Genomic DNA, 23,048 nt, shown 5'->3' with positions numbered 1-23,048 from the left:
CAGGTGATTCAGGGTCTTCTCCGTGGAGCTGAACTTCGCAGAACCTCGGTGCCCCATGTCAGGGATAAAGAGCAGGTTGGTGACGGTGAAATTAAGGGTGAACAGCAGCAGGGCTGGGCCCATGTCTGCAACTGGAGGGAGAGAGAGACAGGAGACCCTTCACAGTCAGGCCTGAGCTGTTTTGGGGGGAAGGGACTAGTGCCATCTCTCTGCCCATAGCGTCCAGTAGGTGAAGACTGAGACAGCCCATCAGGATACCCTCCCTCCTCCGCCAGGGGAGGGGACGGGACCTCCGTGTTAGACGTGTGCCATCAGCTTGAAAGGGAACCTCAACCCTCTTATCCCAGAGTGTCCACAGGCTAACATGTCATGGACATCTTTATGGAAACAGGAGGGACCAAGACCCTTTGTGCTCAGGCCTTAGAATACAAATACTTGAGCAATCAAGAAATGCAAAATAGCAGTGCTTTCCGGGAAGGAAATGCTCAGATAGACAGACTGGAGGTTAGCTGTGGGGAAATGCTATCTTATAGGGGGTGGTCTGAGCAAGGACGTGCTGAGATGAGATCTGGAGGACAGGGAGGAACCAAGCCCAGCTCAGTTCCAAGGACAGTAAGTCCATGAGGATGGAAGGATGTCTGAACCCCGGAGGAACAGAAATGAGGCTGGTTTGGCCAGAGATTAGGGAGCAAGGTAGACAGGGGTCAGGCTGAGGCTGTGTGCACATCAGGGTCCAGACCATGCAGGATCTTGTCAGCTACTGAACGGGAGTTGAAGTTTCATGAGACCCAGAGATTCGATTCCTACCTGTAGAGCTGGGGACGGGGGTCAGAGATGCTGGGGGTCCTGGAGAGAATGTGGTGGTCACTGGAGCTGAAAGAATCAAATGGTGAGGTCCTATCATGAAGCAATGAGAGGCTAGAGCTGTTAATGGAAATTTGCATCTCTAGCTTGGCTTAACCTGAGATTTTCCTGATCTGGGGCGGTCGTGGGGCTGAGCATCTGGGGGATGGGGCACACTTTCCTCCCAAGGAGCAGGCTTAGGGAGGAAGGGTCCCAGGTTCATGGGGACACCCAAGCCCTCGTTACTCACTGCGAGTGGCCGGAATCCAGGACCGATGGTTATATCCTGCCGAGAGAGAGGCAGAGGGAAAGAGCAAGATGATGGGGGAAGGTTAAGAAAGGGGTGAGGAGTTAAAGCTCACAGACCTTCCTGGGAGCTTTCTCTGGGATTCGGCAACAAATAATGATGGCTGCTTTTTATGAGTTAACTGCCTCATACTCTGATGCTTGTGATAAAAATTCATCCTTATTACTATGAACTGCAAAGAAAATAATCAAAACACCCTCATTATTGTGGGGGTTTACTAGGTGCTTGGAATAATAGCAACCTCATCAAATGAATAATAAGGACAGTAATTTTATATGAGTGTTTCCAGCCTCGTTTGCATTTTCTTCATTCATGAAATATAATTTTGTCGTTGCTCTTTGGGTTTCTCCCACTACCCAACTCTCCAAAGACAAAGCTTGACCCTTGGCAGCATAGTTCTTGGACTTCTGTCATGTTGACTTGAGATAGTGAGGGAGAGCAAGGGTGAGACTTGCGGGTCAACCAGAGAGTATTTGGAGAATAAGAGGAAATGGGGGAAAAGAGGGCTTGAATAAGTGTGGTCCTAGATTATGGACTGGATCCTCTCTGATGCTCTGTGAGTGATGCAGGGAAAAACTAGACTTGTTCTATAATTGATGGTCTAACTGGGATTATTGAAATGAAACTCCTCTCTGAGACCGGACCAAGTGGAGCCCTGTGATTTACTTGGGTTATTCAGGTTTTATCTCATTTAACCCTCACACTAATCTTAGGTGACTTTTAAAAAAATTCCAAAATGGACAAAAGTCCAGAGAGGTCATAGCTTGCCCTGGGGCCACACAGTAAGCACAAAGCAGGACTAGTACTTAATTAAAGCAAAAATCTCCCCTATCCTTAATGTCGTCATTTAGAAATTTTCTCACTCTGCTCCTTGACTATAAACTCCCACTTGTTTTTTGTTGTATTTGGAATTTAGTTTGCTTCTATACTGAAATGTATTCCCCTGTTGTGATAGTTACCGAATAAAATCTTTACCACTTAAAAAAACAAAAGGCCTGTAATTCTCCCAAACCCACAGGGGTTAACTACTGCTTTTACCTAATTCCCAAGGAATGTATTTTGTTGAAATACAGAACAGATTTTAATCCAGGTAGAAAATGTCCAAGGTGATATAGTGGGGACGTAATTACTTAATTAGCTTAAATTGTCCTATTTAGAGGCTTCTTAATATGCTTTTCCACCCTGGGATTTGAGGCTTGTTCTAGCTGGGTTAGTCTGCAGTGTAGACTAGTCATTACGCGGGCTTAGATTTTAGAGTCAATTTAGGGTTTGAGCACCGACTCTTATCACATCTATTAGCTGTGTGATCTTGGGAAAATGAATTTCCCTCCCTGAGCCTTCTTTGCTCCTCTGTAAAATATACATGATGCCTCACAGAGTGTTAGACTGGATAAGACGTGAGACACCTAACGCTCTAGATCATAGGAAGCTCTCGGTAAATATTAGCCTTTAGGAAAGGTGGTTATGGTGAGTGTTGTTGCTAAGGAATTTGTTGCTAAAAGCATTACTAACAGCTCTGTTCTTGGTTTCTTAGGTGGGGTGTCATTCCAGCTGGTGCTTGGAGAGTGAGTACAGGGCCACCAGCTGCCATGAGGAGGAGAAAGGAGGGAATCAGTCACTGCACTGGGAACCCAGCACCTCCCGGGGAAGAGTGAACCCCAGTGGCCGCCATGGCCTTGCTCTCCCCTCTTCCTTCCTTGATGTCCGTGTGCTCCCTCTGGACTTCTGTGAAAAGTCACTGGAATGAAGAAGACTTTGGAGGAAACCTTTATCTCCAGACCTTGCAAGTTCTGTATTAGGTGCTCTAGGGGGAGAGCACTGAGCCCCCATGGAAATTCTAGGTTGGTCCACAACCCTGAAGGGGGGATACAGAGAAACTGCACTGCGAGGAGACCCCATCTGGGGAGGAGGAGGAGGAGACCCCGGCTGCAGCAGAGCCTTACTCACCATTGATGTACAGACTGTCCCTGTCCAGGGTGAAGGGGCCCAGCCTAGTGACACCACGGGTCTGCTGGCTCAGCTCCCAGTACAGCCGTTCTCTGTCCAGCCTGAAGCCTGTGGGATCTGGGCGGTAGGTGCAGACCGCATCCATTCTGGTACTTCCTCCGTCTTCATCAGCCCTGGGGAAGGAGGGACACGGGAGTAGGGACATGAAGAGACACTTGAGAGCTGGATACTCTTGACGACCCCTGCCTTCCAGTGCACCTCTTGGTTTTTATGTCAGCCCTCTTCCCTGAGTTTCATCTGCTTTCTTGAACACATCTTATTCTGTCTCATGTCAGGGTCCAGATCCCCCCACCTCCTTAAATGCAGGACTCTCCAGGGCTACAGCTTAGCTACATTTCTTCTTTTTCTCCTCATTCTTTTCATTTGGTTCAAGCTCACTGTTTCAACTACTCGCCCTGAGCACGTTCCCCATCCACTCATGGAGGTAAATGGCAACAGTGTCCACTCCAGGAACGGCTGAGTCCTCTTGGGCCCTAGGGTTGAGGATGTGGCGCTGACAGGGAGGAGAATCCTGAGAACCTTGGGGACAGGCAGCACGTGGCAGGGAAAAGCAAGAGGATCAGAGACCTTGGAGAATGTGACTGAGTCACCCCCACGGCTGGCTGTGATGCCGTGTGACAGCCATCACGGAGCCTGAAAGGGGAGGGACTTTATTTCAAGTTAGTAGATCCAAGGGCTAAAGTCAACTCTTGGGGAACATGTGTTGGACAGACAATCAAGTTGGGAGAAAAACAGAGAAAATGAGTTAAGAAAGAATAAAGGGCAATGTGGTTCAAAAACATCTTTGTCCTGGGGAGGGGGGAGAGTATAGCTCAGTGGTAGAGCACATGCCTAGCATGCATGAGGTCCTGGGTTCAATCCCCAGTGCCTGAATTAAAAAAAAAACAACTAATAATTAAATAGATAGACCTAGTGACCTCCCCTTCCAAGAAAAATTTTAAAATAAATAAAAATTAAAAAAAAATCTTTGTCCTGAATTAAGCTGACCCTACAGGGATTCACTGAAAGTGAGAACTTTGCAGGTAGGAAGAAAGACCCCGTTCCTCCCTCGGGCGGGAATCCACGCTGTTCAGAGCATTCCCATTTCATGTCCCCAGAGTGTCACGCAGCAGTTCTCAAAGTGTGGCCCAAGGACCCCTGGAGTTCCTGAAACGTACAGGGTATCCACCAAGTGAAAAATACTTCCACGATAATACTGAGACATTATTGTCACTTTTCACTCTTTCCAGAGTATACAGTGAATTTTTTCCCCCTAGAGGCCACAAGGTAAAATACTGTAAAATACGGAGTACAGAAGCAGATACCCTCTCTTCTATGAAGCCAGACATTTAAAAAATTTGGAAAAATAGAAACAATGACTCTTTTCTCATTATGCTTTTTGGGGGGAGGGTAGGAGACATATGGCTATTATTCATAAAAATATGTTACCTATGCTAACCTGTAATGGGTTGATCACTTTTACTGTATTAATGAATAAACGTTTATAAAATCTCTCCATTTTAATTTCTAATGCAGTCAGTATGGGCAGATAGAACCCTCAACTTCAAAGGCTCTTTGGAGTTCTGGATACTTTTTAAGAATGTAAGAAGCTTTTGAGCCCAGAGAACTTAAGCACTGCTGGTATCTGTGGTTAAAAGGAGGGACTGGAGAACCAGAAAACCTGGGTTCAAACTCCGTCTCCTCCCAAGCAAGTTAGCTTGGCCACTCTGAGCCTCAGTGCTCTCATCACCAGGCAGGATAACCATCGTACTGTGAGGATGAAATCAATGGAAAGATGTAAACCGCTTAGATTACTGGGTGGCGTGTGGAGTCGGCAATATTATCCTCATTATTAATTCCCCCGTCTTACAGAGAGATGGGAGCAGGCGTGGTGGTGGGCTCAGTTCACTGGAGGACACTTGATCTACAGCATTCCAGGAATTTCTCCTCATGGAGCAATGCAGGCAGAGGACCCACCTCTCTGGCAGGATGACTGGGTTGACCAGATGGAGGACCCCATGGAGAGGCCATAGCATCACCAAGTGTAAGGAATGGGTCCTGAGCAAGTTCACTGACCTCAGAGGACGTGGAGGAGATGTAGGCAGAGAGGAGGGGAAAGGCCATTTCTGCAGAGTTCAGGTCCATTTGAGAGTTTTAAAATTGCAATATGTCCTACTGGTAATCAATATTTGTTTTGTTTTTCCCTTTGGTTCAGTACTTCTTTTCAGGGAATAAACTGCAGAGCTGTGGTGTTCAGAGTTTGTCCCCAACAGGGTAGAGATGAGCTGGGGCAGGGAGAGTGTCAGGGATCCTGGTGACACAGTCGGCAAACATGCTAACACCAGCTGATACTACCAGATGCCATTAACTGAGTGCTTACAATGGGCCAGGCATTGCAATGAACAATTAACAACCCCAAGAGTAAGTTACTGTTTAATCACATTTTTTCAGAATGTGATTGAAGAACAGAGAGGTTATGCGACTGCCCAAGGTCACACAGCTAACAAATGGGAGACGAGGGGCTCAGACCCAGGCACCTTGGATCCACTGCTTCTTGGCACTGGCCCAATAGCTGGAATGACCAGGGTGTGAGAGAGCAGGAGAGAGAATTGGGGTTTCTGGAGGTGCTTAGGAGGAAGACTCACCTGAGCAAGGCCAGTCGGCAGCCAGCATACAGGGAACCAATGCTGCTGTTTTTGAACAACGGCCTGAGCTGGAAAGAGTAAGAGGGAGATGAGTGGGAGGGACCAAGACAGCAGGGTGTGGTGGGGCTGGGGCACGGCGGGCACTGATGGGGGTCCCTCACCACGTGCTGCAGGTCTCTCTCAGTGGCACCGAATATCTCAGACTCTGAGTTCCCCATGTCCTCCGTGTAGTGCAGGCTGGTGATGGTGAAGTTGACAGTGAAAGGCATCAAGAAAGGAACTGCAGCTGCAGTGGTGGGGAGAGTAAAATGAGGCCAGTCCTGAGTCAGGCTTGGGCTGGGTGTGAGTGGGGGGCGAGGCGCTGAGGACACACCTTAACTCCAGTGCCCAGCTGGGGGCCTGACCTAGGTGGTCCTACCTGAGACGCCTCGTGCAGCAGTTCCTGCTCAGGGTCCTCACACACAGGTGATCAACCATCCTAGTTTGCCTGGGACTATGTGGATTCCTGGGATGCGGACTTTCAGTTTTAAGAGTGAGATAGTCCTGGGAAAACTCGGATGAATTGGTCCCCAACTCCCATGTCCCCTTGGCTCTTAACTATTTCAGCACACACCAGCACCTGCATCTCTTTGTCTCTGGGGACTTAGGCCCAGGGAACATCTGTCTAGCAGTGACTGATGGGAGGTGGGAGATAAATACCCCAGCTCCCTCACCCCCCCGAGACGGGATAACTCCAAAGTGCACGTTCTCCGCATTCTCCTGGGGTTCCCCTCCAACCTCCAGAACTGAGACAGTAAATTACTGTTGTTTAAGCAACCCAGTTTGCTGTACGTTGTTAAGGCAGCCCTAACAAACCGATAATACCAGATGACCTAACAATTTCTAGTCTAGGTCTTTCCCCAAAAAGAATGGAAACAGGGACTCAAACAGATATGTGTACACCCATGTTCAAAGCAGCATTATTTGCAGTAGCCAAAAGGTGGAGACAGTCTAAGTGTCCATCAACAGATGAATGGAAAGATAAAATTTGGTATATCCACACAATGGAATATGACTCATCCCAGAAAGGAAGGAGGTTCTGCTACACACAACATGGATGAACCTTGAAGACACTACGCTGAGCGAAATAAGCCAGACACAAAAGGACAGATACATTGTATGATTCCACTTATGTGAAACATCTGTTAACAGGCAAATTCAGAGACACAGTAAGTAGATAAGAGGTTAACAGGGGCCAGAGGGAGTGGGGAAAGAGGAGTTTTTGCTTAATGAGGACACAGATCCTGTTCATGGTGATAAAAAGTTTTGGAAACAGATAGTAGAGATGGTTGCACAACAGTGTGAATGTAATTAATGCTGCTGAATTGTACATTTTAAATGGTTAAAATGGCAAATATTATTGCACATATGTATTTTATATATAATATTATATATAAATATATATTGCACATATATGATTTATATTTCACCACAATAAAAAGTTGTTCTTACTTGTTCCTGATGTCACACTCACAGAGGCCAAGGTGGACATTCCAGGTGTGGTCACAGGGACAAAAGGACTTCCAGCCAGCGGACTGAAGGTGGCTGTGGTCTCGGCCACAGTGGGGCCTGAACGTGTGGCAGCTAGATGAGTGGTCTCAACAGTGGTGGTTTTCAGGCTAGTGGTTGTACCTAATTCTTCTCCGTGACTGATTTTAGGTGGTGCTGAGGTCTCTGATGTTATCAAGGTCACAGTGTCCCCTGGAACAGTCTTGGAAGATTCTGGGAGTCCAACTGAGGTCGCAGATGGTGAGGGCTCTGTGCCCCAGGAAGTTACGGTGTAAGGCTCAACAGTCGTCGCAGGGGTGCTGGAAGGCCCCCGAACGCCAGGGGGAACAGTCAGAGCTGGGACGCTTGTACTGGCCCCTGCTGCCGGACGGGTGGGCTGTAAGCCTGTGGTCTCTGGCGAACCATGGGGAAGAGCTGAAGTTGAAACAGCCGTGCTGCTGTGTGTCCCAGGATGGGTGGAGGGTGAGGCTGTTCCTGCAGGGATACCAGACGGAACAGTCAGACCCAGATCAACGCTGGCTGTCCCCGTCACAGGCGTGCTGAAGGGAGAGGCTGTGGTTTCTGGCGGACTGAGAGAAACTGGAAGAGCTGGACCAGTCTCCGACCCAGGTCGGATGGACGGTGAGGCTGTGGTTTCCGGTAAATGTGGAAAAATAGTCAAAGCAGGAAATTGTGTGCTTGTCTCTGCCCTGGAATGGGTGGCCAGTAAGGCCGTGGCTGCTGGCTCACTGGGAGAAATAGTCAGAGGTAGAGTAGCTGTACTGGCATCTGTCTCAGAACTAGTGGCCCGGGAGGTCACCATCCCTGGTACCCCAGGGGAGACAGTAGGAGTTGGAACAGCTGAACCGACTTCTGCCCCAAGACCGGTGGCCATGGAGAATGTGGAGTCCGATTCCCTATGGGAAACACTGGCGGTTGTCCTGGGAGCAGTTGGGCTGGTCTCTGCAGGATGTGTGACCAATAAGACTGTTGTCTCTGGCTCCCCAGCAGAAACGGTCATCGTTGGAATAGCTGAACTGGCTTCTGTCTCCGAACGGGTGACCCACGAGGCTGTGGTCTCTGGTTTGCGCGGGGAATCAGTCAGAGTTGGAAAAGCTGTACTGGTCTCTGTCCCAGAATCGGTAACCAGTGAAGTCACCGTCCCTGGTGCACCAGGGGAGGCAGTTGTAGCTGGGACAGCTGAACTGACCTTGGCCCCAAGACTAGTGGCTGTTGAGAATGTGGTGTCTGACTCACCATGGGAAACACTGGGGGTTGTCCGGGGAACAGTTGGGCTGGTCTCTTCAGGATGGGTGACCAATGAGACTGTTGTCTCTGGCTTCCCAGGGGCAACAGTCACCGTGAGAATAGCTGAACTGGCTTCTGTCTCAGAATGGGTGACCCATGAGGCTGTTGTCTCTGGTTTGTGCGTGGAACCAGTCAGAGTTCTAAAAGTTGTACTGATGTCTGCTGCAGATCTAGTGACCAGTGAGGTCACCATATGTGGCCCACCAGGGGAGACAGTCGGAGTTGGAACAGCTGAACTGGCTTCTGCCTCAGAACTGGTAGCAGTTGAGGGCATGGTGTCTGATCTACTGTGAGAAAAACCTGGAGTTGTTCTAGAAACAGGTGTACTGGTCTCTTTGGAATGGGTGACCCATGAGGCTGTTGTCTTTGATTTGTGTGGGGAATCAGTTGGAATTAGAAAAGTTGTACTGGTCTCTGCCCCAGAACTGGTGACCAGTGAGGTCATCAGCCCTGGCACAGTAGAGGAGACAGTTGGAGTTGGAGTTGCTGAACTGGTCTGCACCCCAGGATGAGTGACCAGCGAGGCTGTGGTCACTGGTTCACCAGGAGAAAGTGTCAGAGTTGGAACAGCCATACTAGCATCTGTCTTAGTGCTAGTGACCTGTGACGTCACCCTACCCGGTACACCACGGGAGACAGTTGGAGTTGGAACAGCTGAACTGGTTTTTGCCCCAGGACTGGAGACCACTGAGGATGTGCTATCTAATTCACTATGGGAAACACTGGGGCTTGTCCGGGGAAGAGCTGGGCTGGTCTCTGAAGGATGAGTGACCAGTAAGACTGTTGTAGCTGGCTCCTCAGCAGAAACAGTCATAGTTGGAACAGCTGATCTGGCTTCTGTCCCAGAATGGATCACCCATGAGGCTGTGGTTTCCAACTGACGTGGGGAAGCAATCAGAGTTGGAAAAGTTGTACTGGTTTCTGCCCCAGAACTAGTGACCTCTGAGGTCACTGCTTCTGATATATGAGGGGAAACAGTCGTAGCTGGGACAGCTGAGCTGGCTTTTGTCCCAGGACTGGTGGCCACTGAGTGTGTGGTATCTGATTCACTATGGGAAACACTGGGTGTTGTCCTGGGTACAGCTGGGCTGGTCTCTTCCGGATGGGTGGCCAGTAAGAATGTTGTCTCTTGCTTCCCAGGGGAAACAGTCATAGTTGGAACAGCTGAACTGGCTTCTGTCCCAGAATGGATCACCCATGAGGCTGTGGTTTCCAGTTGACGTGGGGAAGCAATCAGAGTTGGAAAAGTTGTACTGGTTTCTGCCCCAGAACTAGTGACCTCTGAGGTCACCACTTCTGACATATGAGGGGAGACAGTCGTAGCTGGGACAGCTGAACTGGCTTTTGCCTCAAGACTGGTTCCCACTGAGGGTGTGGTGTCTGATTTACCATGGGAAACATTGGGTGTTGTCCTGGGTGCAGCTGGGCTGGTCTCCTCAGGATGGGTGACCAATGAGACTGTTGTCTCTGGCTCTCCAGGGGAAACTGAAGTCAGAGTTGGAACAGCTGAACTGGTTTCTGTCCCAGAATGGGTGACCCAGGAGGCTGCTGTCTCTGGTTTGTGCATGGAATCAGTCAGAGTTGGAAAAGTTGTACTGGTCTCTGCCCCAGAACTGGTAACCAGGGAGGTCACCATCCCTGGTACACCTGGCGAGGCAGTTGTAGCTGGGAAAGCTGAACTGGCTTTTGTCCCAGGACTGGTGGCCATTGAGGGTGTGGTGTCTGATTCACTATAGGGAACATTGGAGGTTGTCCTGGGAACAGTGGGGCTGGTCTCTTCAGGATGGATGAGCAATGACACTGTTGTCTCTGGCTTCCCAAGGGAAACTGTCATAGTCGGAATGGCTGAACTACCTTCTTTCCCAGAGCGGGTGACCCGTGAAGCTGTGGTTTCTGGTTCCTGTGGGGAATCAGTCAGAGCTGGAAGAGTTGTACTGGTCTCTGCTCCAGAATAAGTAGCGAGTGAGGTCACCATCCCTGGTACACCAGGGGAGACAGCCGTAGCTGGGACAGCTGAACTGACTTCTGCTCCAGGACTGGTGGCTGTTGAGAATGTGGTATGTGATTCACTATGGGAAAAAGTTGGAGTTATTTTGGAAACAGGTGGGCTGGTCTCTGCAGAATGCGAGACCCATGAGGCTGTTGTCTCTGGCTTGTGCGTGGAATCAGTCAGAGTTGGAAAAGTTGTACTGGTCTCTGCCCCAGAACTGGTGACCAGTGAGGTTTCTGCCTCTGATACTCCAGGAGAGACAGTCACAGTTGGGATGGCTGAAGTGATCTGTGCCCCAGGATGGGTAACTAGTGAGACTGTAGCATCTGGCTCACCAGGAGAGACAGTCAGAGTTGGGATGGCTGAACTGGTCTGTGCTCCAGAATGAGTAGCCCACGAGACTATGTTTGCTGATCCACCAGGAGAAACCGCCCGAGTTGGAACAGGCCCACTGGCATATTTTTCAGAACTAGTGGCCTGTGAGGTCGACGTATCCGGTACACGAGAGGAGAGAAGTGTAGCTGGAAGAGCTGAACTGGCTTCTGTCCCAAGGCTGGTGGCCATTGAGGGTCTGGTGTCCAAGTCACCATGGGAAACATCAGAGGTTGTCCTGGGAACAGGCGGGCTGGTCTCTGCAGGGTGGGCGACCAAGGAGACTGTTGACTCTGATTCACGCAGGGACTCAGCTAGAGGTGAAACAGTTGTCCTGGTGTCTGTCCCAGAACCAATGACCAGTGAGGTCACCGTAGCCAGTGTGCTGGGTGAGACAGTCATCACTGGGGTGGCTGAACTGGCTTCTGCCCCATGACTGACGGCTGTTGAAGATGTGGTGTCTAATTCACTAGGAGAAAAATTCAGAGTTGTTTTGGAAGCAGGTGTGCTGGTCTCTGTGGAAGGGACCTGTGGGGCTGTTGTCTCCGGCTCACCAGGAGAGACAGTCAAAGTTGGAACAGTGGAACTGGCTTCTGTCCCAGGATGCGTGACCCCTGAGGCTGCTGTCTCTAATCCATGTGGGGCATCAGTCACAGCTGGAAAAGCTGTGCTGTTCTCTGCCCCAGAACTGGTGACCAATGAGATTTCCACTCCTGATACACTTGGGGAGACAGCTGGAGTCGGAGGGCCTGAGCTGGCCTGTATTCCAGGATGGGTGACCAGTGAGACTGTTGGACCTGGCTTCCCACGGGAAATAGCCAGAGTTTGAAGAGCTGGGCTGGTCTCTGTCCCAGGACTAGTAACCAGTGAGGTCACCATTCCCAGTACATCAGGGGAGACGGCTGGAGCTGGAATAGCTGAACTGACTTCTTCCCCGGAACGTGTAGCTGTTGTGGGTGTGCCAGCTGATGCACCATGAGAAACGTTGAGGACTGCCCTCGAAACGGTTGGGCTGGTCCCTGCAGGATGGGTGACCCGTGAGGTTGTGGTCTCTGGCTCACCAAAGGAAACGGTCAGCGCTGGAACAGCTGCACTGGTCTCTGCCCCAGAACGAGGGACCAGTGAGGGTGTAGTCTCTGGCCCTCCACTGAAAATAGATGGGGTTGTCATGGGAACTGCTGTGCTGGTCTCTTCTCCAGGTCTGGTGGCCAATGAAGCTGTCATCTTTGGAACATCTGGGGTTGTGACAATCATTCCTGTTGTGCTTGTGCTGGCTGGCTGACCTGATGTCCCGAGGGGAGGCAACGTTCTTGAAGTTGGAGAAGAGACTCTGGCAGTGAAAGTCACTGTGGAGGTGGTCTTCAGAGCCGTGGCAGTGGCCTCTGCCTGCTCTGTTCCTCCCATTGGTAGTCCTGAGTATCCTAGGATAGACACAAAATTGGGACAACATGATTACTACTTACTGGTCTGGCAATCATTTACTTTTTTCTCCACATCAGGAAAGGAAGAGAAATGTCTTTGCCTGGGATGCGTCTGGAAGGGGAAAAGGAATTGTGATCGGCGTTCCTCTACCTCACCTAACTCGTCTTGGGCTGCAACTTCTCCACAAATTCTTTTTGTTTCTTTGTTTAAAAGTATCGCTTTAGAACAGGAACTGAATTTTTTAAAAAAAATCAGTGTCTGAGATCATTATATATATTAAGAGCTTGAAAATAAAGAGAGAACAATGGAAAAATTGCAAATGGAAATCCAACTTAAGGTTTATTATTTTTTCCTCAGGTAGAAATCAGAATAACTACAACAGAAACAAAAGTTCAAAAATATAATGAGGGGGAGGGTGTAGCTCAGTGGTAGAGCGCATGCCTAGCATGCACAAGGTCCTGGGTTCAATCCCCAGTCCCTCCAGTAAATAAATAAGTAAACCTAGTTACCTCCCCCTGCAAAAAAAAAAAAAAAAGAAATAAAACTTTCCTTAACGATGATCCATGTACATGAAATAAAAGGGCTCTCCAAGAGCAATTAGATTCCAAATAAATCTGATTGCTCTTTTTGTTAAACACAGTCGTAGGTGGCAGCTATATTGCCCAAATTCGAGTTTAAACACCTTAGGACCATGCTGCAATAATTGTGAACCTAAAATGAATGAATGTAGGTGAAGGAAGAGAGAAAAAGGTAGGATCCAGAAAAGTAGACCACTGCTTATTTTTAACCACAGCTGTGATGATGATGATTTGTTTAAATGTGAATAAATATTCATCTATTCTGAATACACCCTCACAGAGATTCTGAGTCTGTCAATCAGGCTATTATCTGGGCAAGTGCTCTGTCACTACAGGTGAGTCTTTCATATGCACCCCTAGTCGGGAACCAACAATTGAGAATATGACAAGAAAATATTTACAAATGATGCGACTGACAAGGGCTTAACTTCCAGAATATACAAACAGCTCATACAACTCAATAGCAAAAAATCCCAAATGGCCCAATCCAAAAATAGGCAGAAGACCTGAAGAGACATTTCTCCAGTGAAGCCATACAGATGGCCAATGGGCTCATGGAAAGATGCTCAATATCACTAACTATTAGAGAAACGCAAATCAAAACTGCAATGAGATACCACCTCACACTGGTCAGAATGGCCATCATTAAAAAGTCTACAAACGATAACTGGAGAGGCTGCGGAGAAAAGGGAACCCTCCCACAGTGCTGGTGAGAATGTAATTTGGTGCAGCCCCTATGGAAAACAGCATGGAGGTTCCTTGAAAAACTAGAAGCAGACTTACCATCTGATCAATCCCACTCCTGGGAGGGAACTCTATCTGGAGGGAACTCTAATTTGGAAAGATACATGCACCCCAGTGTTCAGAGCAGCACTTTACAGTAACCAAGACCTGGAAGCAACCTAAACGTCCATGGGCAGATGACTGGATAAAGAAATTGTGGTATATACATACACAATGGAATACTACTCAGCCATAAAAAAACAATGAAATAACGCCACTTACAGCAACGTGCATGGACCTAGAGATTATCGTACCAAGTGAAGTTAAGTCAGACAGAGAAAGACAAATACCATATGGTATTTCTTATATGTGGAAACCAAAAAAAAATGACACAAATGAACTTATCCACAAAACAGATACAGACTTATAGTTACCAAAGGGGAAAGGGGGGGGGGATAAATTAGGAGTTTGAGATTAGCAGATACAAACTTCTATATACAAAACAGATAAACAAGGTCCTACTGTAGAGCACAGAGCACTATATTCAACAGCTTGTAATAACCTATAATGAAAAAGAATATATACACGTGTGTATGTGTATAATTCAATCACTATGCTGTACACCAGAAACTAACACAACATTGTAAATCAACGATACTTCAATTTAAAAAATCAGAATTGGAGACCTCTTGTTGGTGTCCTATATTATCATTTTAAACCTTTACAGTTGCCCGTTACGTAGTAATCTTATTTTATGGATCTTCATTGAGGTTAAACATTTTTAATGGTACATCCAAAGACTTCACTTTATTTAATGCATCCAACACCTGCTTTGACGTAGGCATTTCCCCCCACCAACACTTTACAGATAAGAAGTTAAGTGACATATCTAAGATCATCAAGTAGGTACTGGAACCAGTGCACAGAGATTTTTGATATTTAATTACATCTATCGTGTCAAGACCAGGATTTAAACTGTAATTTATCTAAGTCTAAGAACTTTACCTTTTTTCAATAAATTACTCTTCAGCCATAAGTTTCTTTGTCCTTTTCTTAAAAGGCATCCAAGCAGTACAAAGGCTTAAATGGTTCTCCAAATGCTGCTTTCTGCCCATGTCTATGGTTTCATCTCCCACCACCCCATCTTTGTATTTCATACTTTATCAAAGGTAAATTATTTGTACCTCCCAAATATTCCCAGATTTTTACCATTCTCTGTTTTTGCATGCCAGCTCTGCCTTCTGTCCAGAATGTCTTCATCAACTCTGTTTGCCTTCCTGCTAAATTCCTATTCATCCTTTCAAACCCAGCTCAAATATGACCTCCTCCATGAAGCCCTCCCTCCAGAGTTCAAATACATATTCATTATATACCCTTAGACTTGCATCATCATTATTTTTTATGCTTTCTGTGGGTTTGGTTTTTAATAAAAGGAGATATGCCAGAGAACTGTGTATCCAAATACAGAAATTAAAATGCTGATTGAACAATTTGAGAAAACTTAAATATATTTGGAAAGTCCAGAAAAAGTCTGACTCAAACTTCTACACAGTACAAGAATAAGTTAATAGTTTTGCAAACATGGTCATTCAATTTCTAGCTGAAATTTTCCAGTGATAAGGGACTTTTACATCTTAATATTTCTTCTACTACAATTCTGATGATTGGAAGTCTTTTTTATTGAAGTGTAATTGATTTACGATGTTATGTTAGTTTCAGGTGTACAACCTAGTGATTTGGCATTTTTATAGATTATGCTCCATTTGAAGTTACTATAAAATACTGGTTATATTCCCTTTGCTTTATCTTACATCTTTGTATTTTATTGTTTTGTTCCTTTGCTGTCTCCCCTGCTGGACTGAGAGCTCCATGGCTGCAGTGCCCCAGTATTTTCATCTGTGCATCCTCAGTTTATGTCCTAGTCTCTAACACACAATTATTAACAAGCATTTTCAGAATTAAGTTAAACTGGGTCAAATCTGTGGCACTGATGTATCCAACCTCGAACTAAACTCACCAGCATTTTATGAGGGAAGGAGAAGTGGTAATATCTAGTTGGTAACCATTTGACAAAGATCCGATTAAGACAGGGAAGCCAATGGCAACTCCATCTGGTTCTTTCTCTAGAGAAGCAAATATTTCATCCCTTTAGAACAAGAAATAAGGGCACAAGTCGGATGACTGGGAAGTCGGCAAAGTTGAACGTACCTCTAAGACCAGCAGATGTGGATGCCAAGGGGACATGGACTGTGGTACCTCCATGCACTGCTTCATTGGGTATCTTTGTGATGCTCTTCACAATGCCATCAGTCCCTGCAGATGAGGGTAGGGAAGAAACCTAGGGTAACTCATCTCATCCAGAAGGAGAACATGGTCTAAATGGATCCATTTAATTTCACTACGCAACTCAGTTCTTTTCAACCATCCGTATGGACTGGAGCCAGGGCTGTGGGCCATGAGTGACCACACCCATCCATAGATCCATCCACCCACCTGTCCACCCTCCATCCATTCCTTACTTTTATCTACTCATTTATTCTTCCATCCATCCTTCCTTTTATCCTTTCTTCCTGCCATGCCTCTTTCATTTCATATTTCCTCTCTCCTTTCTTTTCAACTTCTCATCCCTATTTCCTTCAATCCTCCCTTCCATCCATCTTCCTTATTTTCATCCTTCCTTCTGTACATCCATCTTTTCTTCTTTCATTTATCTGCCACTCCATTCTTCCTTTCTTCCTTCCTCCCATCCAACCACAACCCTACATTCTTGCCGTCCCACTCATCACTTGCTTACTGAACACCAATCACTCGTTACCGAGTCATGTTTTTAAGACATGGGTCCAGAGCCATCAACGTGTCTAACTTTACTGTGAATTGTTAACACTAGTTTGAGAGGGAACGAAACCATCCTCCTGTCCGTACTGTCTAGTGAAGCAGGGGCTGGAGTACCTGGAGGGTCTTGTTGGATTTGTGTCCAGAACAAAATCTGGGGCCAAATTCAACTTATTCGAGGAATGGATCCCACAGGAAGTCCCGTCCTTCTCCACTGTTTTTCTGGAGGTGCTGTTTCTCCTCCTGGGTCCCAGGCACCTCCCACGTCCAGAGGGACTTTGTCCCCTCAATTATCACGCGCTCACCTTTTCCCTTCGCGTTTCCCTTGCTTTGGACTTTGTTCTCAATATACAAACATGCTCAGTTTTAAGGGGGAACCCCTTCTTGTATCTGTGTATTCTTTTATGTGTTGTTTCAACCCTCTGACACACACTGATGTTCCCTTCATCAGACTCCCTGAAGACCCATATGTTGTCAAAGAACTTCTCACCTCATTTCAACTTGGCTGTTCTGTTGCATTTGACAAAGTGGACCTTTCCTCCTTCCTAAAACTCGCCCGTCTCATGGCTTCTGTGATGCCAGCATCTCGGGCATGTTCCCCTGACTCCCCGACCACTCCTGCCTCGCCTGCTGGTCCAGGGCACGGGCTCCCGGTGCCATACAGTATGAGCTCTTATCACTTACCAGCTTTGTGACCTTGAGCAAATTACTTAGCCTTATCTCAGTTTACTCACTTGTAAAATGGGCTTATAATAGTCCTGTCTCCAATTGTGTTCCACGGAGGATTAAATAACTAATAGAACAGCATTTGACACAGAATAAGTGTTCTGTAAATGTTATTGTCATCGTCAGCATTAGCAGTGATGTTAGAACATCTCTAACTATAATTATAATTATTCAACCGTTTGCTTATTTAGCTTGGTTTCCCCCAGTGCCTATCTCAGTGCCTGGAAATGAAGAGATCAACATGTTTGCGAGAAGAATTTCTCGTGTTCCTAGTTGCTTCCTTTTTACCTCCCAGGAAAGAAGCCATTTCCTACGAGGCCCAAATAATGAGGTTGTAGGAGTGTGGGTCCTTACTTGTCAACCGTGTTGAGTGTGGAAGAACTTGAGAACTTGTCACTGGTCCCAAGCCAACACTCTCTGTCATTCTAGTATCCGCCATGGGTGACAGAGATGTCCTGAATGGCTGGGTCCAAGTCTTCAAAGTACTGACCATAACCAACGGTCCCCTGGCAGTGCTGCTCTCTGCCTTGAGGCTGGAGTCTGCTGTACGTGTGGCAGCTGGTGTGGAAGTGAGCCAGCGGGGGAGAGGGCTGGTTGAAGCATCACTGGTAGATAAGATTGAAGAGGGGGATGCTGTTGAAGAAAGTAGCGTCTCTGCCATGGTGGACAGAGCAGCACCCTTAGGGCCTGATTCTGTCCTAGAAAATGGACTGGCTGACAAGGTGGCTGAGATGGCACCTGCAACTCCAGATGTGGCAAAGGAAGCCACGGCCTCCGACGGAGACGATGTCAGTGCGTCAGCAAGAATGGTCTCAGCTGAAGACAGCGTATCTGTGCTTGCGTGATGAGTACTTTCTGTGACAGACACAGAAAGATGAGATGTGGGGACAGCTGTGCCAGCAGACCCTGCAACAGAAGGAGAACCATAAAATCGTGTGACTGTTTCCACTGGAATCTGAGTATCTTGTGAAGGTAGAGGCTGATCTGGGACTGATAATTTCACAGGGGAGGTAGCGTCAGTCTCAGGACTCCTCCAGACATGAGTGGACACAGGAGACGAAGGTGTGCTTGTGAGTGTCTCTGAGCCGGAAGCCAGGGCTGTGCTGGTCTCATTCAGTCCAGGAGTCAGACGGGAAAGTGTCTTGGTGTCAAATCCTGTGGTCTCAAAGGAAGAATGCATTGATGTGGAAAAAGTGGTCTCACCCAGAGTGGACGCAGTACCAACAGGATATGAGGGGCTTGATGACTTGGAGAAAACTGGCACAGAGGAGCTTCGATCATGTCCAGAACTGCTGGAACCCGCAGTGGTCACTGTCGTGTATATGGAAGGAAAAACTTTGGCTGAACCTATGGAGAATTCGGAAGTGAAAAGCATCTCAGCTTTGGTACTACTCAGAGTGGGAGGTAAAGTGGCCGCTGGTTCCGAAATTGTGCCAAATGGCTCTGTGGTCTTCACCAGACCAGGCGTGTGATGTGAGGTCCCAGGGCTAGGAGAGGCGGGGCTCCTCCCTGGGAGTGTGGAGGACTCGGGGGCGGGTGATGTCCCGGCCGGTAAGGGCACTGGGGAAGATGGAGAGCTGGTTGCTTCACCAGAGGAAGGACCTCGGCTCATGAGAGTGGTCAGGGGTGATTGTGTCAAACTCTGAGTCACAGCTGAGTGAGTTCCTGCCACAGAGGCTTTAGGTAATGCATCCAAGGTACGTGTGCCCTGTGATGCAGCCCCAGGGGGACCTGTTTGGGTGGTGATGGTCATTTCTGCAGATGTTGTCCTGACAGAGGCAGCAGAGGGCTTGGTGATGATGCCTGCAGGGGTGTCTGGTGACATCGTGGACTGAAAAGTACCAGGGATAGACATGCTGCTTGAGACCTCTGTAGTAGTACCCGTGGGCACTTTGGAAAAGACAGTGACGTCCTGTGTGGCTGAGCTGTTCTGCTGGATGGTGCTGGTGTCCCTCAGTTCAGGGGTCAGGGAGGATGTGGAGTCTGTTTCAATGGTTGTGGTTACGGAAGAGGGAGGTATTGATGTGGAAACACTGGTGTCGCTAGAGGTGGAAGAAGCGAGCGCTGGAGACGAGGCTCTGGGTGGCTCCGAGTCAGCTGGGGCAGAGGAATGTGTTTCACGTCCGGAACTTGTGCTGATCCCATTGGTCACAGCTGTGTTTTCAGAAGGGCGAAGAGCCCCTGTGCCTGTGGGGGCTTCAGAAGTGGACAGCATCTCAATGTTGGTGCTGATCTGACTTGAAGGTGAACTGGTTCCAGGTTCCAAGCTGGTGCTCATCATGTCTGTGGTCTTCGCCAGGCTATGGGTGAGAATTGAGGTCGCAGGGGTAGGAGAGGAGGGGCTCCTCCCTGGGAATGTGGAGGACTCAGAGGATGGTGACCTCCCAGCAGGTAAGGGCACTGGGGAGGATGGAGAGCTGGTTGCTTCCACAGAGGAAGGACCTCGGCTCATGAGAGTGGTCAGGGGTGACTGTGTCAAACTCTGAGTCACAACCACGGAGGCTTTGGTTGATGTGTCTAAGGAAAGTGTGCCCTGGGATGTAGCCCCAGGGGTACCTGTTTGGGTGGTGATGGTCATTTCTTCAGATGCTGTCCTGACAGAGGAGGCAGAGGGCCTGGTGATGATGCCTGCTGTGGTGTCTGGTGACACTGCAGACTGAACAGGGCCAGGGGTGGGCATGCTGCTGGAGGAGGTGGGTTCTGTCCTAGAGACCTCAGTCAGAGCAGCAGTGGGCTCTTTGGAAAGGACTGTGATTTTGTCTGTGGCTGAGCTGTTCCGCTGGATGGTGCTCGTCTCCCTCAGTTCAGGGACCAGAGAGGATGTGGAGTCTGTCTGAATAGTCACAGTGTTAGAAGAGTTAGTCAGTGATGTGGAAACAGTGATGTCCCTATTGGTGGAAGAAGTAACCACTGAAGACTGTGGGAATCCTTGAGTCACAGCCAAGTGAGTTCCTGATAAGGAGGCTGTGGCTGATTTTTCCAAGGTGGGTGCTGCCCGTGGTGTAGTCCCGGAAGGACCGTTTTGCATGGTGATGGTCATTCTTTCAGATCCTCCCATGGCAGGGAGGGTGGAAGGCCTGGCCATGTCTGATGATGCTGTGGACTGAGCCGGGGCTGCAATGGAAATTCTGTCAGAGGTAGTGCCTTCTGTCCTGGACCCCCTGGTAATGACAACAGAACCCGGGGAATGGACAGTGCTCATCTCTGTGGTTGAGTTGGTGTCCGTGTAAGTACTGGACTCCCCCAGCCCAGTGGTCAAGGGGTGATCCAGCTCTGTTCCAGCCCTTGTGGATTCTGGCCCGGTGGTGGTTACAGTGGGAACAGCGGCCTTCACCGTGATGGAGGTAGTATTCTTTGGAGATGTGCCCATAGATGGCTCCGAGTGGGCTGCGACAGAGGAATGGAGATCACGCGCAGAATCTGTGGACCACACTGTTGTATCTATGGTGTCTGTAGCCGGGAGAGTTGCCTCTCTGCCTGTAGCAGGTTCAGAAGTGGCTATTCTCTCACGTGTGCTCTTTTTCCAACTTGGAGATGACGTTGTCTCAGCTTCTAAGCTTACACGCCATAGATCTGTGGTCCTTAAGAAGCCTGGGGAGTCAGTAACCTCCTTGATGGTCCCTCCTGAGAGAGAGACAGGCATCACTTCAGTGCTCAGAGACGTGCCTGAGTTGGGTTCTTCTTTCCCCATCCAGGAATGAGAGGCAGCTCTCGCCTCTGCGGTAGGAGTCCTCAGTCCATTTCCCTGGGGAGTGGGATCTGGAGTTCTTACTGTGTATGGAGTTAAATCCAGAGTTGTTGCTTCTGGTCTAGACACATGCCCTGGATCTGCAGCAGCTGTGGTGGGAAGCTGGGTAGAGCTCTGCACTGCTTCTGTGCTGGCAGGATCTAGCCTCCCTGATAAAGAGACTTTAGAGTGAGTTACCATTGTAGCAGGTGTGAGCCCACTTGTAATGTCCCCTACAGAGGATGGCAGCTGTGAGGTAGGCAGGCTGACTGTCTTTTCCAAAGGGAGCTCTGGAGGAGTTGTGACCCCCTGAGGAGCTGAGGTAGCAGTTATGAGTGGTGACACAGAATTCCCAGTGGCCCAGTCAAGAGTGGACAGAGAACCAGGCAGAGGGGTGGGTGGGAGGACCTTTGGGAGAGTCTTTGTGTTTGGATTGTCAGTAGGAGCCACTGAAACATGCAGGGCTTCTGTTTCTCTTCTACTGGGAGTCCAACTTGTGCTTAAAATGTCAGGAACTGAGGTGCTCGTCCGCTCGACACCAGATGTTGGAATGGGCAGAGATGAAGTTGTGTCCAAAGGACTCAGTGCTCTTACACTCGTGCTGGCCTCTGTCTCTTCACCAGATGCATAGGAGGATGTGCTGGCTAGGCTGGTTCCAACAGTCGCAAGGCCATGGAAGGTAGACACTGAACCCGATTCACTGCTTGATGCTAAGGATGAAGTTGTGCCCACTGCAGAAATTGTTTTAGGAGAACTTGTGACTCCCAAGATTGAAGCCATGTCTGTGGTCGTCCAGGAGCCTGATGCTGGGGCAGGAGTGGCTGTGGATGACCAGGTGTGAGGGTGCTCCAGGGCAGATGCGCTGGTCATTGTGGCCAGGGCGCTGTCCGTGGCACTTACACTCCCCTTTGCATTGGGCATGGTCGTCAGGACTGAGTTGGTTTCCATGGTGGTGATGGTGGTGGTGACACCTGGACTGGGGGCTGTGGTTACATCCATGATGCTCCCTCCTGCAGGAGATGAGGTCCGTGATAGGAGCCCAAGAGTAGAGGCAACATCACTAGTCACTACACTTGCAACGGCCACCGGCGTCTTAGGCCCCACTGAGGGGAATGTGACGGATGGTGAAGAGCTCATTTTTCCTCCTGAAACACTGGTGAGGCTCGCAGTGGCTTCACTTTCAGAGGTCAGAGATGCTAATGTGGTTTGTTCTATGGAGGTTGTATCCAATATGTCTGTGGCCTCAGGAGATTTGCCAATAGTCAGGTCACTCTCAGTTGTCTGCTCTGACCGTGGGCTAGCAGATGAATAAGCCTCACCGACAGATATACTTGCCTGTTGTTCACCTGTCACTGTCTTTTCACTCAGGACAGTGGGAGGAATGGCTGTGGCACTGATGTTTGTCTTGGCAATCAATTCAGACTTATCTGTCTCTGAGCTCATGGTTACCTTCTGGATCGTCACGGAGTCTGGGATGGCCACAGAGTTTTCAAGACCAGGGGAAGATGTGTTCAGGGAGACATGTGTGTCCACTGTGGTCCCTGCAGGGGAGCCGAACCACGTGGAGAAATTCACTCCAGTTGGCTTTGGGATCGGAGTGGGGCTGCTTCGTGGACCAGTCCCTGTGGTGCCTTTAGGGGCTGACTCTAGGGTCCCTTCTGGAGTCCCCAAAAGGGGGCTGGTCCAAGCCTTAGATGGGGGGAGGGAGATGCTTCCTGTAGTTGCTGTCCCTTTTGTTGGTGACGTGGCTGGCGCCATGGATCCCGTGGGCAGGCGAGGGAGGCTGATGCTGCCCCTCCCTGTGGCTGTGGCCTGAAGGCTGACTGCTTCCACTGTGGTCTCTGTGGGGACAGTTGCTGTTGAAGTCTCCCAGGAATTTCCCAGAGCGTGCCTGGCCTCTGGGCTGGTGCCGGGCTCCTTGGAGCTCACTATTTGGAAGGCTGTAGCCATTTCTGGGCTTCTTGTGGGCATGCCTGTGATTAGAAAACAAGTCGGTAGGAGATACGCAAATGGTAGAGAAGGGGTGTCCTTCTGGTTAACAGTATCACATGTGTTGCTTCCT

At 48.7% G+C, this 23,048-nt stretch overlaps 1 protein-coding gene across 1 annotated transcript in view; it reads right to left on the bottom strand.

Moving 5' to 3' along the window:
- LOC105104082 (mucin-16) overlaps window positions 1-22,429 on the bottom strand; it is a 58,601-nt gene extending 36,172 nt beyond the window's left edge. The window contains exons 1-17 of the mRNA XM_064480282.1: window positions 22,333-22,429; window positions 21,887-21,996; window positions 18,946-20,176; window positions 17,614-18,843; window positions 15,906-16,014; window positions 11,776-12,242; window positions 11,063-11,493; window positions 10,755-10,978; window positions 9,473-10,667; window positions 8,711-9,409; window positions 7,273-8,641; window positions 5,943-6,067; window positions 5,782-5,849; window positions 3,098-3,270; window positions 1,094-1,129; window positions 808-873; window positions 1-125 (exon numbers count right to left, since the gene is read on the bottom strand). Coding sequence (XP_064336352.1) covers window positions 1-125; window positions 808-873; window positions 1,094-1,129; window positions 3,098-3,270; window positions 5,782-5,849; window positions 5,943-6,067; window positions 7,273-8,641; window positions 8,711-9,409; window positions 9,473-10,667; window positions 10,755-10,978; window positions 11,063-11,493; window positions 11,776-12,242; window positions 15,906-16,014; window positions 17,614-18,843; window positions 18,946-20,176; window positions 21,887-21,996; window positions 22,333-22,429 — 7,755 coding nt within the window. The remainder of the gene's footprint in view (window positions 126-807; window positions 874-1,093; window positions 1,130-3,097; window positions 3,271-5,781; window positions 5,850-5,942; window positions 6,068-7,272; window positions 8,642-8,710; window positions 9,410-9,472; window positions 10,668-10,754; window positions 10,979-11,062; window positions 11,494-11,775; window positions 12,243-15,905; window positions 16,015-17,613; window positions 18,844-18,945; window positions 20,177-21,886; window positions 21,997-22,332) is intronic.
- Between the last annotated feature and the right edge of the window lie 619 nt (window positions 22,430-23,048).

This window comes from Camelus dromedarius, chromosome 27 (assembly GCF_036321535.1).
Source record: "Camelus dromedarius isolate mCamDro1 chromosome 27, mCamDro1.pat, whole genome shotgun sequence".
Lineage (NCBI taxonomy): Eukaryota > Metazoa > Chordata > Mammalia > Artiodactyla > Camelidae > Camelus > Camelus dromedarius.
The sequence above is the reverse complement of the archived record's forward strand: the minus strand, read 5'-3'. Positions and strand labels throughout refer to the sequence as shown.